Here is an 18,277-nt window from a genome sequence, read left to right on the forward strand (position 1 = left end):
CAGTTCAGTATAAATATTTTTCTTTAGACTATGGCAAAAATTAAGTTAGGACTGCGACAGTACAAACTTTAAGAATGTGGAAGTTTTAAAAAAATAAAGCAGGATGATGGAGACCATGGTTTAAAAAATATTTAATATTTATATATTTTATTTAATGGACAATCAACAAGATTTTATTTAACCTTAAAGAATTTTTTTAAAAAAATAAAATACAAACTGAAAATACCCAGACTAAGAAAGAAAAAAATCAATTTTATATTTTATATTTATAAATATTCACTGGTTTACTAATGAATTCATTGCAATAATATAAATGATATAAATTATTTTAGTTTATTTTTTTATTGAATTCACTGCCCATCTCACTGTTCTCAGACTCAAAATATTATTGTATTACAAAATCTCTGTCACTGTAAAATAGATTGCTGCATCCTTTTATTAGTAGAAAATATTGCCTTTTCCAAAATAGATAAATCACACATTTCAAACAATTATGCTTCAACATTTATTTATCATAATAATCATTCATTACACCTTTCTTTTATTCATGAACCCATTATTTGTTTCCGAATTATATCTTTTAACATATCATCAACTATATTATTTAATTGGTAGACTCCGGTGGTTATTTAATATGTAATTTTAAGAAACACATTTCAGAGTATCAGTTAGAACCATTTTGTTATTTTAACCCAACTGAATTTGCAAACAAGGATGATATCCAATTAGTTTATTTTCCTTAGGCACAGGTACGTGGGTACGCCCACGTGTCACCTATCCTCCGCGAGCTGCACTGGCTTCCTGTGGGTCTCCGGATGCAATTCAAGGTGTTGGTTATCACCTTCAAAGCCCTTCATGGCATAGGGCTAGGTTACTTATAGGACCGCATTCTGCCGCACAGTTCCCAGAGACCGGTGAGGTCCCATAGATTGGGCCTCCTTCAGGTCCCATCGGCCAGACAATGTCGGCTGGCGGGCCCTCGGGGAAGGGCCTTTTCTGTGGCGGCTCCAACCTGGTGGAATCAACTTCCCCCTGAGGTTCGAACTACTCCCACCCTGCCGGCCTTTAAGAAAGCTGTTAAAACTCTCCTGTTCCGGCAGGCCTGGCTGATGTCCCCGGGGGGCCGGGATATGATCGGACTCGCGGTATGACTGTATTACTGTATTATTTTACTATTTTACTGTATGACTGTATTATTTTACTATTTTATTGTTTTATGATTGTTTTAACTTTGTACGCCTTTGAGTCCTTTGGGATTGGGCGGCATATAAATATTTGAAAATAAAATAAATAAATAAATTATAAAGCACTAAAACAGTGGTTCTCAACCTTTTTAATGCCGCGACCCCCCAACCGGTCGTAAGTCAAGGACTACTCAACCGGTCGTAAGTCGAGGACTACTCAACCGGTCGTAAGTTGAGGACTACTCAACTGGTGCAGCACCATTTGCAGAATGGGAATTTTGGCGGGCTCAGCAGGGCAGAGACAGCCTGGTCAACTCCTATTGGCTTTTGAAAGCCAATAGAATTAGACTCTATTCAAGAGAGTCTATTCTACTGGCTTTCAAAAGCCAATAGAATAAAAGGGAGTAGCACAGCTAAGGAAAAGGGGGGAAAAATGGTGGACTGCGTTGTTTGGCGACCCCCGTGAAATGGTCGTTCGACCCCAAATGGGGTCCCGACCCACAGGTTGAGAACCACTGCACTAAAACAACAATGCATCCATTTACCATAAAATTTAGAAAGTACTTTCTTCAATCTATATTTCTAAAATTATTAAATTACAAATGACATATTATAAACCAACTAAAAATAATAACCATTTATTTTATTGTTGTTATTGCTTACATTTTGGCAACCTTGAGATTTATGCAATAAACTGTGGCTAGGTAAATCATCATTTAACTCAATATTTGAATCTCATTCACAAATAGCATTCACCAATCAGGCAAACCATGATGAGCCTTGTTTGCTTCCAGTTTAATATGCTCTGTGAACCCAGCTCTTTCCCCTGCTCTTCAACACTATGTGGTTTAACATTTGAGGAACTGGTCAACGTAGTTAGAATAAGCCAAAATGTAAAGTGAACCAGATTTCCTGTCATAACTGTAAAGCATAAAGTTGTTTGTCCCCACCCCTCCCCTGACTAGATTTATTTATTTATTTATTTATGAGACTTATATACCGCTTTAAGTGCAAGCACTCTCTAAGCGGTGTACACCAGTAAGCAATGTATATATATTTTACATTGCCCCCAACAATCTGGGTCCTCATTTTACCTACCTCGGAAGGATGAAAGGCTGAGTCAACCTTGAGCCGGTGAGATTTGAACCGCTGACCTGCTGAACACAGTCAGCTAAAGTGGCCTGCAGTACTGCACTCTAACTGCTGCGCCACCTTGTGATTTGGAGAAAAGAAACACTACTGAGTCCAAGATTAATTTACACTTCAAGACATCAAACTGCAAAAATTAGGGGATAGGACATAAACAAGTACAGCAAGTCTCTGCTCATGATTCTAAAGTGGCATTTTTCCAGCAAGAATAAAAAATTAAATAAATACTCTATTTTTTATTTATAGCAGAAATCCAGTACCCAAGGTTTTTATCTGTGTTTCGCAAGATTCTGGAAATTTATGACAGATTTACAATAACTTAGCTTTACAAGCTCCCCCATCATTACTGAGATCCTGAAATTCTCACTGCATTTACATTAGCTTCTTTTTATTTATATTCAGTTCCTCATAAAGTCCTATACCTGAAACCCACTTGATTTCTTCAAATATCATACTGTCTTTGAACTCCATAGTCATCTTTCAAATGTTTTCTAGCATTTTCACTCATCTCAGATATCTTTTCTGATAATCAGTACATATCAGACTTAAAGGATACTATTATCTTGAAGCCCTCGTCTTGGTTGTTGTTTATTTCACATAGTTACTCTAGTTACTTGGCTGATAGTTACTTTCTAGTACATGGGTCAGCAACCCGTGGCTCCGGAGCCACATGTAGCTCTTTGAGCCTTCTCCTGTGGCTCCCAGCCTCCTCCACCATTTGCAAAGAGAGAGAGAGAGAGAGAGAGAGAGAGAGAGAGAGAGAGAGAGACTTGTGCTTCTCTCTCTCTCTCTCTCTCTCTCACACACACACACACACACACACACACACACAACACACACAAACACACACACACACACACACTGAATGGGGGAAGAGGACTGACAGACCAAGGGCAGGAGAGAGCCAGCCCAATAAGAAAGTGTGTCAGCTTGTCGGAGAATAGCGTGAAGCCAGCTTGCCAAGTGAGCAGAAGATTGGAGAGAGGGAGAGGGGGAGAGAGAAAGGGAGACAAAGAGAGGGAGAAAGAGAGAGGGAGGGAGGGAGGGAGGGAGAGAGAGAGAGAGAGAGAGAGAGGGAACTCATGCACAGCAGCCTCTATTTCTTTTTAATTAAACACTTCAATCAAGCTCCCCCCTCGCATGTGCGCGCGCACATGCACACACAGGTTTTGCAGCTCCCAGTGTTTTTCTTTTCTCTGGGAAACGGGTCCAAGTGGCTCTTTGAGTGTTTACGGTTGCCGCCCCCTGTTCTAGTACAATACAGTATTAGCAATTTAGCTTCGGCAACCTAAGTTACACAAAGGATTCCGGTATGAAAAATTTGTACATAAACACCTATTTATATATTAGAAATATTCAAATTAGAGTTCTGTCTGAACTCATACGTCAAACATGTCAAGAGTTTTTCAGAATTTGGTAAAAAAGTGAATGATTATATTCTTGATTAAGAGAGAAAATCTGATTCAGTTCCAAAAAATTATTCCTGCTTGTGTCCAAGATTTTGAAGCAAAGTTTTATAAACTGCACTACATCAAGATTTAATCATGTTTTATTCAACAAACTGTTGGATAAACAATAAACACTGTTTACAAACCACAACGATTAGTTTCACATAACAGATCAAGTTAAAACTGAGCAAGCTACACTATGATTTAGTGATACTAAACTCAAATTGTATTTTCCTTCCCAGAGAATGAATATACAGTATCACAATTATGGAAGTGTAAACACAAGTGTCAGAGAAATTATTTTGGTTAGTTAGGCTGAAAGTTAAATTTGCATTATAAATATATACCACTAAGACAAAGATAAAGAATCCTTCAAAAAAGTCAACTCCTGAGAAATACAATTTAATTCAATTAAATTTTCTCAATAAAATATAGAAATCCTTTCCTGTTTCCTTTTTTTAGATATTTAGCAAACTCCCACTCTATCCTATAGTTCCGATGGTCTCCTTCCCAGTTATTAATAATCAGGCCTACCCAATTGAGCCTTTTCAATGTTAACCAAGATCAGCCAGGTTCTGCCACTAACCACATTTTTTTTCATACAGAATTTCAAGACTGTATGCTAAAATGACCTATCATTTTGGGACAGGGAGCAAACCCCCAAATGAAATACTGTTTGAGATCTGTTAATAAATACTGACTTGTACCAACCTTGTTATGTTGCATTTAAACAATGAATCTTTGCTTATTCCTGATGGTGCATGCCATGCCCAAGTGTCTTACTAATCCAGAAATGCAAAACAAAAGGGCAGATATTCACACTATGTCAAATCCCATATCCAACAATTTAAGAATTATAAAAAAAATCATCTCATGTTTGTTACATGTATACATAAGTGTTTGAAGTTATAAACCTGTTTTAATGTGTGGATTGACTATAATCAAATAACTTCCAGCAAAAGTCAAACATTTTTTATAAATATTCTGAAAGTATTTATTCTAGAATCTTTAGATTACTTTTTAAATCCTGCCTCTTAATTTGTATTTTTACAAATTTTAGTATTTTCTTTGGGGATATACATTTATGTGTACATTGGGTTACAAATACTGTTGCAATGGATTGAACATCCTTTGAAACTAATGCAAACAGTAATTTGTATAACTATGATACTTTTCCAAGTCCCAGCATGCATATTTCGCATAGTCCTACTGCCTTGCGTATTAAAATTCTCTAATACAGCATCAACATAGACATTGCCACTGCCACCAAATTAATCCCCTAGAAACACAATCTTTATACTATACTAGTCCAACAGTGGAACAGATGGCTTCCTCCAGCTTGTCCTGGAATTCAGGGAAAATCAAATCAGTATTATCAATTCATTTATCACCTTACATTGAGTTAGACTAAACCCTTGTAGAGCATCTAAATTAAATATTACCCTAAAAATGCCACTGATTTCTTGTACAATTTAACCAAGGCAAAGATTTTTTTTTCAATTCACCAACTTCTAATATTCACATTTCCTTTCAAGCCATGTGCATTTTTTAAAGTACTAAACAAAAATTCAAATTGAAATACAGCACATGCATTCTATATTAGCACATGAAAACAGTATGTAATACCACGCAAATTCATTACAAATTGTATAAAATACATGCGGTTGGGGGGAGAAACCAAACACACACTAACAGGTTGAAACATGTTGTAGTTACCTCACCACTGTATTTGTCATACATCCCATGGGTAAAACCAAAAGTAACCTCGCCTTTTTTGAAGCATTTCTATCAGCAGCTTTATTTGGGTGGAACAAGAAAATGTCACAGCAGCGATTAATTTAATCCATAACACTGTAATAGATAGATAGATAGATAGATAGATAGATAGATAGATAGATAGATAGATAGATAGATAGATAGATAGATAGATAGATAGATAGATAAAGGGGTTTAGATAGATAGTGCCAGCTCTAGAGTTGAACTGTTCTCCACAAATTCCTGGGTAAACTTCAATGCACTTTGAACAGGAAAAGCAACACTTCTTTACAGAACAATATCCAGGTTGTATTTTAAGCTTGGCTAAATCAATATGGATTTACAAAATTATTGGAAAGTTATGTATCCAACTGTAAAGAGTGTGAAATATTATGGTATTTACTACGAATCTAAGTACATTTGCAAGAAGACTTTATAACAAATGTATTTATCGTCAGTATTTCAGTATTCTTGTAGGATTTATATACATTTTAAATAATATCTAAGTTAAGCTAAAATAGATAATTGCCCTGAAAGCTGTAATATGAATTCATGCTAAATTACCAACATAAGCATGCTAGTGAGTCAACGAACATCTCTAAATTTATTTGAATGAAGACAAGTTTTATATTACAACTGATGTCTAATCTAAATCCTTTTAAGTATCTGGAGATAACTTTCTCTCAAACTTTTTTCATATTAAATAGTATATGTGATTTATTCTAGCCTTTATTGCACTGATAGGTTCAAAATATAATGTTATTATATTTCATATTAAAAACATAAGTTTAAAAAAGATGAAACTTCAAGATGACACAAACCAATAGTTATTAGTAAGGCCCAAAAGTTGTGATACATTGTGAATTCTTCCTGAAAAAAAAAATACAAAAATACATAATATGTTACTGTATACTACAATGGATTCGTGTCTTATTCATCCCAAAAATAATTCTATCTCAGACCAGTTGTCCTATTTGCCAACTTGCCCTGTGCATTTATATCAAAAAAATATTTTCCAATTTCTAACATTGTTTACAGTACATTTTTCATCAATGCTCCACATTTTTCATGTGCAATCCTTCAAGATTTGTTCCAATGATATTCATACTCTCAAGCAGAGAAACAGGCTAAGACCAACAGAAACACACTGGAGCTGAGATTTTAATTAATTCTGTACTGCATTCAAAGATCAATGACCTTGTTTTATATCATGTACCTTGTACCATATAGGCCTGCATATATTTTGTATAGAAAATTCTTTTTGGATGTTATTGTGCATTAAAAAAATAAATTTATGTTAAAATCTGCTGTGTCATGTCCAAAACAGAGCCATTTATAGTCATTATTATCTTATCACACAATTTTAAGCTATCTTTGTATTAATACAAATTCATCAGAATTTTTTTTCCTCTTCTTAACAGGAAATGAATATAGACATACCACATATATATACATGCATACGGGAGGGGAACCATTCCATAAATAAACTCATATTCTGCACTTGATGATTAAGGATTGAATCATTAGACTAAATCTCATTTATTTAAACATAAGATTGAACTAATCATCTCAAGAGTAGGTTTTTTTCAACCTTCGCCTCCCAAAAGATACATAAATATATATAATTATGCTGATGGCTTCTATCTGTTTTCCACAATTTTCATCTAACTCTGCACATTTTGATATCAGAGGTTGGCTGAAGAGAAAGGCAACACGATCTATCAATCTCAAGGGTATAGCCAAGAACCAGGTATAGGATTTGCTTTTCAAAAAAATAAAATAATTTGTCATACTTTTTAACACAATTGGGATATATCAATATTTAAAACATAACAGACCTTTCACAAGCTTTTAAACTATTAATGAAAATGTTGAACAGATTCAGAACAGCATATTAAGTGAAAACAATGCAAGGGATAATGAGATAGTTATACTATCCCCAAAATGCAATACAGTATTTGGAAAAAATAGAGAAAAATAAGCAGTTCAAACAATATACAACTTTATTTGTAAATATTAGAGGGCATAATAAAAAGATTTCTGGAACACAAGGAAGAATGCAACAGGTCCCATGTTACTTTTTTTTAACCTAAAAATATATTCAGAATTATTACATTGCTATTACATTTTTCAAAATATACTCCCCTCCATTAGGAATGTACAAAATAGAGCTATATTTTACCCATTGGATCAAGCATCTTATTTTAAAAATATACCACATATCCTTATGATTTTTTCAAAATTGAAGATCAGTTAATAATAATCACTGAAGAGGTGAATTGGAGAATGATTGAAATATTAAAATTTAAGTATTTCTTTTAAGTAACTACAGCATTAAGCCATACTGGATTCTCTCCTATGAAATCTAAAAATATTGCTGTAAGATGCTTAATATATGAAGTCTACCTGTTTAGATAGCATCATAACATGCTGAAATAGCTTTCTGTTTGATTAGCTGCCCAGCTGCAGTTTACGTTTTTTTCAAGGTGATGTCAACAATTTAATATCATGCAGAAATGTAATTCATTTAGCCTCAATAAGATTTATATGCCAAAACATTAAATATCCATACAGAATTGACTCACAAAATTACATTACCCTAAGTTATTTATAAGAGTGGCTGTATCCATAAGCATGCCTAGGTGGAAGAAGGCTTTTGCTTCAGTCTCTTTGCTTCCAGTTCCTACCAGTTTCTTTTTTATTCATCCTGCCAGATCAGCAAGCCAAATGATTATTCACTACTTACATGATAGTTCTTTCCCACAACCCCACTGACATATTTGAAAAACAGGAGGAACAAATCTGGCTACTATTCAGGCCCCAGCACCATTTAAGAACATGTAATTTATTCTCTACTTCCAACTGAAATTCTGCTTTTCTAATGCATTATTTTAATGCCTGTTTTGCCATCTGCACACGTGATCATTAAGATATTATCAGGAGGGCAAGGAGTAACTAATGAAAAGGCATGAGAGAAGGAGGAAATTGGCCCGAGAAATAAACAGCCTTATTAAATCCATGAACTCTTTCTGCCTCTGGATGGACCTCCCCCTCCCTTCTTCTGGTGCCCACCAGCTGTGCTGGAAGACAACCCCTCTCCGCCCCAATCTGACTGCTGGGAAGGATAGCAGCGGCCGCCAGACATCGCTGGAAGACAGCGGCTTGGGAAGAGCAGCTTATCCCTAGACACACACCCCATTCAAACGAACCACAACCCCACAGAAGTCTGCCGAGCTGCCTTACACTAAACACCTATTAGAAGGCACACCCTCGGCTCCGAAGTGGTGAAATACAGTAACTCCTCTCCCCCATTTCCCTTCCTTTGCAAACAGCAAAGCGGCAGAGGTGGAGTTGGACTTCAGGGCGAGGAGGAAGAGGACAAGGAGGAAGTGGGGGAGAGCTCTGTTTGGTTAAAAGTTTAAAGCAAAAACCACAAGGAAGCGTGGGAGGCGGGGTGGGGACCTGTGAGCCACACCATGTTCCCCCCCACCCAAAAAAATTCCACGGCCAGTGCCCGCTTTCTACAATTGTGAGGGCGGAAGGCAGGGGCTCCCTCCCATCCCCGCTGCCGGTTAAAGGGAGGAAGGGGCTCCTGGGAGTCACTGCCACCCCGCGCCCGGCCTCTTACCTGGATATAGTTGTTTTCACAGTAGTCCGCGACCCTGGTGAGGTTCTGGTAGCTCTCCACCAAAGCCCGCTTGCCCGAAGGGATTTCCTCTTCTAGTAACATTTGCAGCTCTGCCATTTTCCACCCTTCCGCATTGCTCTCTCCAGCATTCAAGAGATCGCGGGAGCGCCACCGGCTCACAATCTGCCCGCTATTGTGGGAACCCTCTTCGCCTCGGCTCTTGCCTCAGAGGCTCCGCTTTCTCCACCCTTGCCCGCCCGCCTGCCTTCCTCCCTCTCTCTCTCTCTCTCTCTCTCTCTCTCCTTCTCACTCTCTCTCCTCCCCCTCCCCTCCTGTTTCTCCCGGAAGAGGCAGCCGCGCGGTACGTCGGGAGATGTAGTCACGTGCGTGGCTGGAGAAGGCTCTTTTGCTCCTCAGGCGCTCGCCCCGAATTCCGCTTTTGGTTGAGCCCGAACCAAGGCGGAAAGACGTTTCGGTAAAAGACGTGTCCAGCGCTGCTCCTGATTCTTTTTTTTTTTTAAATGAGCATTTTTCTCCAGAGAATGCTGCTTGCTAGGAAATAGGACCAAGGGTAGCGCCTCGGTAGTTAAACGGCCGTATGTGACTGGTGCTTGGTGAACAGATTTTGTTTAAGCATCGTATGTGGAATAAGTTTCAAAGGCTGCGTTTCCACCTGTTGAAGTACAGAATATGGGTTACGGACTGCTTGACTCGATTCTACCAAAACTACTTTTCACACAGAGATGGGACGCTGCATTCCCATCTCCAAGTAAGCAAAAATTATATAGCATCATAAAATTTCTTGTCCTTGTTGCAGAATGCCAGTACCATACAATCTTTTTTCCTAATCACTGGCATGCACCAAGGTGAGAATGATTTACAGATACAGGTAGTCCTCGACTTATAACAGTTCACATAGTGACTGTTTGAAATCACAACAGCACTGAAAAAGGTTACATGACCATTTTTCACACTTTTGACCATTGCAGCATCCCCATGGTCACACAGTTGCTTGGCAACTGACTCATATTTATGACAGTGCAGTGTTCCAAGGTCATGTAATCATCTTTTGTGCTCAGTTCCGACAAGCAACGTCAAAGAGGAATCCAAATTCACTAAACAACCGTGTTACTAACTTAATAAGTTCAGTGATTCACTTAATAACTGTGGCAAGAAAGGTCATAAAATGGGGCAAGATTCACTTAACTGTCTTGCTTGGCAACAGAAATTTTAGACACAATTGTGGTCATAAGTTGAAGACTACCTGTATTTCATTCATGGACTGGGGATGAGAGGAAGGGAATGCCGTGGACATAAATGGAGAAATATGATATTGCCCAGCTAATTAAGTGCAAACGGTGGAGCATCTATCACCCCTACAAGCCAAATTTGAGTATAGTGAAGCAGTTTCTAACTTCTTCCTTTATGCTGGCTCACAATTTAATTATTCAAAGTTTTTGAAAATCATTGTATAGCCAGGGATCTACAATATGACTTCCATTAGAAATTACAAAACCCTAAGATCAATTTTTGTTATAAAGCCACCCAAGCCTCATGTTTGTTGCATATTTAGCAATATCATGTTATGATCCATAATTACAATAGTAACAGTAATAATAAAATTCACATTAAAGACTTCCTGCAGGATTCTGATACACCCCCAGTGTGCCTAATCATAAACAGTGAACTTTTGACTAAGTATGATGGATGTACCTGCCTATATTTATGGCTGGCAATCTCCATAAAAAAATATTTATTAAATTTATATGACCACCCAATTTACTCTCAGTGAATACAGGCAGCTTACAGAAATAAAACCCCAATACAAACCCAACAACCCCCGGCAACAACAATCAAATCAATCACTTGATGGGCTCCCTATTACCCTGGGATCATGAATCATGTCTTCAGGCTTTTTGAAAGAGTGTTAAGATGGTGTCAATCTTATTTCTCTAGGGATGATATTCCTCAGGACGAGAACTACCACAGAGAAGGCCCTTCTTCTTGGTACCACTAGATTGACCTCCTTGGAAGAGAAGACCCAAAACATCCCTTTCTTTTGGCTCTGGTGTGACTGGCAGATTTGATCTAGAAAAAAATGGTCCTTTAAATAGCCCGCCCAAGACCATATAGGACAGGGGTGTCAAACTCAATTTCATTGAGGGCCGCATCAGCATTGTGGTTGCCCTCGGGGGGGGTGTGGTCAGGGTGGATGCGGCCTACTGGATGGGCGTGGATGGAGTGGGTGTGGCCAGTGGGTGGACATGGCCAGCTCAATTCGCATCAAGGGTGCCTGTGGGGGCCTGGGCAGGAGTGCAACAGAACTGTCGGTCTCTGGCAGAAGGGGGTGGGACCAGGGCAAGTGCCAAGGCATGGTCCATTTCTTCAGTCCTCACAAAGGAGACACCTCCCCAGCATGCACCCAGGGGATGGGGCCAACGCGGCAGGGGCTGGTTCCTCGCTGTTTCTAGACGGCCTTGTGGAGCTAAGACTGAATGCGTTTCAGCATAGATGGCCACCACAAAATTGTACATTGGCTCCCGTCCGGCCTGGGCCAGGGCCAAGGCAGTGGGGACCGTTCCCTCACTGTTTCCAGGATGGCTTCGCGGGCCACATGAAACCACTTCGCGGGCCGCATCCGGCCCCCGGGCCTTGTGTTTGATATGTCTGATATAGGACTTTAAAGGTGATACGTAACACCTTGAATTGGACCCAGAAGCAAATCAGCAACTAAGACACTCCCACATGTGCAAATCTAGATTTGCAGAAAACCATGTGGGCTACCATATTTTGAACCAACTGAAGCTACCAGACACATTCCAGGGCAGTCCCATGTAGAGCATATTGCAGTAATTGAGACAGGAAGTAATTAATTAGTATTTAATGTGAAACCAAATAACTGGATTGGAATAAAGCACATTATGTCCAGGGTTTTGTGTAAATCCCAGTTTACACAAAATTGGGGTATTTGCCAAACTAGTATAGATTTTGCTGTCAGTCCCAGTATTCTCTTTCCCCAGGCAGGGGAAGAAAACTATTCTTTCCTTGTCTTCTCCACATCACTAGACAACAGGAAGACAGTTTACCTGTACCAGGTTGAATCACAATGGTCTTGACAGATAGTTAGCCTAATGGGCTTAGTAATTTGATACACACACACACACACACACACACACACACCCTTGCTATTTTCTTAGACTGGGAATTAGCTGCCCAGGTTGGGTGGAAGACTAATTTAGCAAATAAAAATAATTACCATGACATACACCCACTCTTCATTTAGTGACTGAGTTCATTTCAACAATCAGTTTGTTAAATGAAATGGCACTAAGTCAGCGGTTCTCAATCTATGGGTCGTGACCCCTTTGGGGGGTCGAATGACCCTTTCACAGGGGTCGCCTAAGACCATCGGAAAACATATATTTCTGATGGTCTTAGGAACTGAGACACCGTTCCTCTATCCGTCTTTGCACGGCTTCAAGGTGGGGGCCATTGCAGCACCTGATTCGTTTCCATCGAGCATCTCCTAAGGGAGGCTGCGCTGCTTCGCGGCCCTTTCCACGGAGGAGGCTGAACTAAGCTCTGCCGGCGCTGTTGCCCTCTTGACTCTCTCTCTCTCTCGTGCGGTCTCTCTCTCTCCCTCTCCCCACCTGGGCACTTCTCCAACCAGGCTGGGCAGAGCCAGCGGAGCGGCCTTCCTGCCCCCTCTCCCCGGCCAGCTGGAGCTGGGCAGGCCGGCAACCTTTGGAAGTGAGATGAGGACAAGCGAGGCGTGCTGAGCCCCGGGCGCTGCGGATGAGTGGGCGGCGTCGGTGCGCGCTTGGAGAGCCATTAGGGTTGGGGATCACCACAACATGAGGAACTGTATTAAAGGGTCATGGCATTAGGAAGGTTGAGAACCACTGCACTAAGTGAACATAACACACACACACATAGAGACAGACAGACAGACAGACTGTGAAGATCATCAGTTGCTGCCTCTCACACAACAACATTTTCTCATTCATTTGTGCCAGTGTTGCTCTTACTCTGGTGTGTATTATAGTCAGGCACACAAAATTTGGTTGCAAATGTGTGTATTGGTCATGAAACAAGGAGTGAGAGTATTCTTTATGGTTAATTGCAGGTGAGAAAGGGCTCTAGTATGATTTGTTGTTTTATTTTAGCATGTAATGTGAGTAGTAGCATTGTGGCTTTCTAGTCATGCTTTATTGCCAAATTATATACATAGAAGTAGCCAGGAACAAAAGTTGAGCGATGGTTATCTCATCCAAGTTACACAAATATTTTTGTTTACTTTTCAGGAACATGTTGAAAAGTTTCTGGACAGACTGATATTAGATGAAGTTTTTATTATGCAGTCATGCTTGCCTCATTTATGGAATGGTGTGAAGGATCCAAATGGCATCTTCCACTTGTAAACTGTGTTAGTTTATGGATGCTTTCAGATGAGTCATTTACTTGGATTCCCTTTGCTTGACAGAATTTTATTTGGCTGCTAGCAAAGTGGGAGGATGCAAATGCTGGTGTCTTTCATTTATAAGCTCCAGTGTTTTCCCATTACATCTTTAATTATTTTCTTTACCAGAAGTAAGAAAAAAATGAGAAATTGATGGAGAAAAAACACACAATTCAATATTTTATACTTGGTTGTAGAAGCTTAGAACTCTAAAATCAGCTCCAATCTCCCAGCATCCTCTTCTTTCATTATTCTAAACTTATCAAAATGTTTCCTTTCCATAACAATTTTCTTCTTTATACCCTTTGAGAGGAAAGACCATTAAATATGGCTCAATGAAAGTTCTCATCAGCATTGTTCCAGGATTAAACAAGGAGATTAATATTTTAGTTTAATTAAAATGTAGAGTGTAGAAAATTGCAATGTCAGGATTGCCAAATACCATGTAAATATTGCTGTGTGTTTTCTGACTTAAATTCAGCTTCTCCATGCACATAATTTCAATGGATCACAAGCAGACTGGAATTACAAAATAAATTTCTCCTTCCCAAAATACCAACCAAGGTATAACTTGGTCCGATTTGTGAAACCAACAAAACATACCAGGTAAAATTCTGGAACAACAGTTTGCAAATGCCAAATAATGATGTGTTGCTTGGCAGAGGTTGCATGGATTTATCAAAAATAAACCATCATTTATCAAGAATAAACTATGCCAAACCAATCTAGTGACCAGTTTAATTAACCATTGGAATGCACTGGTCATAAGGAACCTTGATGTCATTAAAACATTCAATGGAATTTACCATAAGATTCTGAGAAATAACAAAAAGTGCATTACACTGAATTAGTTGAACAGTGTTACCCAGTGAGTATGTAGTAGATAAGTAGTTCTGTATCAGACTCAAATAGTGTTCTACAGGGCTCCACTTCTGCTAGTTAACATATTTATAAATGACTTGAATTAATTTGACAAAACAAGAGACGCGTAAGATGAATTTCAGAAGGGGACAAATGTGAAGTCCATATTTGGCTAGGAAAAAAAACCCAAAGGCATAAATGTAGAATGATAGAATTTAGTGGACAGCACAACATGCAAAAAATATCTAGTTGCTTTCATAGATCACAGGCTGAGAATGAGTAAACCACTGGTTGCAATTGCAAAATAATAAAAAATGAAATAAAATAAAATAATAAAAAATTACCCTAAACTCTTTCAAAATGAATTTCAGGATTAAGAAATCCTCGGTTGATCAAAAACATATAGAACATTAGATGCTGTTCTGGGCATTGCATTTTAAGAAAGTGAAAGTGTGTCCAAAGGATAACAACTAAAATGATAAGGGGTCTGGGATTAAAAAAAAAAAAACATACAAGGAACAATTGGAGATATTTGTTATATAGGTAGTCCTCAACCTATTACCACAATTGAACCCAAAATTTATTTTGCTAAATTTGCTAAGTGAGTTTTAACTCAATTTATGACTTTTCTTACCACAGTTGTTAAGTGAATCACTGCAGTTGTTAAATTAGTAACACAGTTGTCAAGTGGATGTGGTCTTCCCATTGACTTGTCAGAAGGTTGCAAAAGGTGATCACATGGTCCCGGGACACTGCCACCGCCGTAAATTTGAATCAGTTGGCAAGCAGCTAAATGTCAATCGTGTGACCATGGGGATGCTGCAATGGTCATAAATGTGAAAAATGGTCATGAATCATTTTTTTCAGTGCCATTGTAATTTTTAATGATCCCTGAATGAACTGTTGTAAGTCAAGGACTACGCACCTATATTTAATATAGAGAAGAAAAGGCTATAGAGATACAGTATGATACTATTATAAAGTAACTGAAACTCTGCCTTGTAAAAAAAATGGAGAATTGTTTAAATATTGCCCAGAAGACAAAACAAAATATAAGGAAATTACAAAGAAATTGAGCTTGGCTGGATAAGAAAAATAATGGTAAAAATTGCTCAGCAGTGGAAAGTGGTGCTGGAATCTTTTAAGCAAAGGCTGGGTGGCTGTCTGTCAAATTTGCTGTAGTACCAAATTCCAGTACTAAGCATGGGATTGAACTAGATCAGTGATGATGAATCTTTTAGAGACCGAGTGCCCAAACCCGACCCCCACTCTGCCTCCTGCCCTGACTGCTCTGCCCCCGCCCACCCCCTGCTCTACCCGCCCACTGCCTCAATGGCCCATGGTAGCAGATCAGGCAGCCCTGCAGCCCCATGGCAGCCATGCCCTCCGCCCACACGCTGCAGCATCATCTGCACACTATGGAACATGAGGGCGGAGTCTTGTCCCTGCTGCCCGGCTGTGTCCTTGGCTGCGTTGCTCCATGCAGGCCACACCAGGGGGCGACTCTTCTCCAGGGGGGGGCTTCTGGAGAGGAGGGGGCTGCAGGGGGAGACGGGGCTGCCTACAGAGATGACTCTGAGTGCCGCCTCTGGCACACGTGCCATAGGTTCGCTACCACTGAACTAGATGATCTTTGTTACCTCTTCCTGCACTTACATCCTAGTATTCTATGACAAATATTATTCACTTTTGATTGCTAAAGGCTCAGTCCACTGTTAAAGACTCATTGTCTCTAGGATCCAATTTCAAGCTGACAACTTTATACCATTACATTTCCATATGGTGTATAAGTTGATTAATCTTTCCCATCCATCCTGCTTTTGAAACTGCAACCTGTAGGGGAGTACATCTAGATCTATTTTACATAATAGAACCAGTTTTACAATTGCCATTAATTGGCATTTTTGCAAGTGACTTCTGCAGGAGAGAAGTGGAAGTTTCTTGAAGAGCCTTTAAACAGAATGTACTGTCACAATCCCTTTGATGTTCTTTCTGTATGAAAATCAAATCTGTACGAAACCATAAGAAAACCAGATGGTGAGATTTTGTAATCAAGACTTCCATCCTAAAAATGACTGTTTGCCAATTATGAAGCTGCAGCCTGGGCAACACAATGAAAACAATTTCTAGCACAATTCAGATACTTTGCTAAAAATTCCCTTGTGATGTTCTTGCTTTAGGATCCTAAATGTGGTTTTAAAAAAAAAATATGTCAATAATTTATATTGTTACTATCCTTCACAATGACTAAAGAAGCTTGAAACTAGCCGTAATATCAATGATTTGGTTTCAGTTTAATAAGCTGTATGTAATATACCTGCTAGGACAGGGGTAGGCAACCTTGGCTCTTTTATGATTCGTGGACTTCAACTCCCAGAATTCCTGAGCCAGCTGGCTCAGGAATTCTGGGAGTTGAAGTCCATGAGTTATAAAAGAGTCAAGGTTGCCTACCCCTGTGCTAGGCTCATGAATCGTGCCAAGCATAATGTGATTTCTTGGGCCTTCATTTAGTGTGTAGTATGATTCCAGCAATTATTTGTAAATTGTGATTCATTCTTAGTAATTTGCATGCATTCAGAAATTATGGTTTATAGCAATAGCACTTAGACTTATATACCACTTCATAGCGCTGTACAGCCCTCTCTAAGCGGTTTACAGAATCAGCATATTGCCCTCAACAATTATGCAGCAAACTTTGGTTAAATAAAGACCTGAAATAATGACTGTGATCAGAGAAGATGAAGATAGATGTGCCTAAGCCATGAAAACCAGCTGGGCAACTTTGGTTCCCTCACTCTCAGCCCAACCCACCTCACAGGGATGTTGTTACGGGGAAACTAAGAGGAGGAAAGTGTGTTGGATATGTTCATTGTCTTGAATTAAAAAATAATAAAGGCAGGATACAAATAAGTAAATGAATGGATGAAAAAACAAGGAATGTCTTTTAAAAGATTTCCAAATTCAGAGGATAGTTTCAAAGTTAAAATGATATGCTAAAAATACTAGTGGACAAATGATAACTGATTCAGAGAAGATCATACAAAGATGAAAAGATTAGTTTATGAAATTTTCTATACGAAGGATGTCAACATCCAAGATATCTGCTTAGAAGCTATCCCTTCTGTAGAAGAATTTCTGTGTTAGGACATGAAATTAGATCAATATTCTGATCATTATCAAGTAGAAAAATAGAGCAATTGGTAGAATGTATATAAAAATATGGCAAGCAACATAAAAATAATTGGCAAAAATGCTAACCTAACCAGCAAAATTGGAGAACAATATACTCTGGTAGATATAACAATTAATATCGAAAAAAGGGTATGTAATAGAGTGCAAAAGTTATCATACAATTTCCTTATTTCACAGGCTAATAAAATAATGTGTAGGGTCATTCAATGCAGTTTAGAATCCTGCATGGAAAAGATGCTGCCAAATATTCAAGCTGGTTTTAGAAAGGGAACAAGAGACATCAGTGTTGGTATGCACAGTTGAAAAAGCCAAAGAGTATAAAAAAGAAGTGAGTATATGTTCTACTGATTATAATAAGGCCTTAAATTGTGTCAATCACTTTGAGCTATGGAATATTCTAGGAAAATTAGAATTCCATAATATCTTCTTATCCTTGTGTAAACCTTAGACTCAGGACAAAAATACATATTCCAGATGAAAAATAGTAAAGCAGACTGCTCCAGCCAGCAAGAGAATGAGTCCATGCTGTCTTTAATTAGCCAACCTATACATTGAAGGAAGCTTGATTGGAAGAAGAGGAGTATTGTTTTAAAACCAGAGG

General features: G+C 38.8%; 1 protein-coding gene and 1 long non-coding RNA gene across 8 annotated transcripts in view; one reads left to right on the forward strand and one right to left on the reverse strand.

Annotated features, from left to right (window-relative positions):
- The window catches only part of ABI1 (abl interactor 1), a 140,229-nt gene extending 130,808 nt beyond the window's left edge, over positions 1-9,421 (reverse strand). For all 6 annotated transcript variants that reach the window (XM_039357656.1, XM_039357654.1, XM_039357652.1 and 3 more), the window contains exon 1: positions 9,165-9,421. In XM_039357656.1, the coding sequence (XP_039213590.1) occupies positions 9,165-9,281 (117 nt within the window). In that variant the 5' untranslated portion in view covers positions 9,282-9,421. The remainder of the gene's footprint in view (positions 1-9,164) is intronic.
- A 124-nt stretch (positions 9,422-9,545) lies between these two features.
- Positions 9,546-14,182, forward strand: LOC120314500. Of its 2 annotated transcripts, XR_005558462.1 has the most exons (3): positions 9,546-9,933; positions 11,121-11,232; positions 13,469-14,182. It is a non-coding gene; the product is annotated as an uncharacterized LOC120314500 (long non-coding RNA). The 2 variants fall into 2 exon arrangements; XR_005558461.1 differs by lacking the exon at positions 13,469-14,182 and having other exon boundaries at positions 9,549-9,933; positions 11,121-11,294.
- The last annotated feature ends 4,095 nt before the right edge of the window (positions 14,183-18,277 follow it).

The sequence above is a fragment of the Crotalus tigris genome, unplaced genomic scaffold, assembly GCF_016545835.1.
Source record: "Crotalus tigris isolate CLP2741 ecotype Arizona unplaced genomic scaffold, ASM1654583v1 scf7180000018940.2059657, whole genome shotgun sequence".
In the NCBI taxonomy this organism is placed as follows: Eukaryota; Metazoa; Chordata; class Lepidosauria; order Squamata; family Viperidae; genus Crotalus; species Crotalus tigris.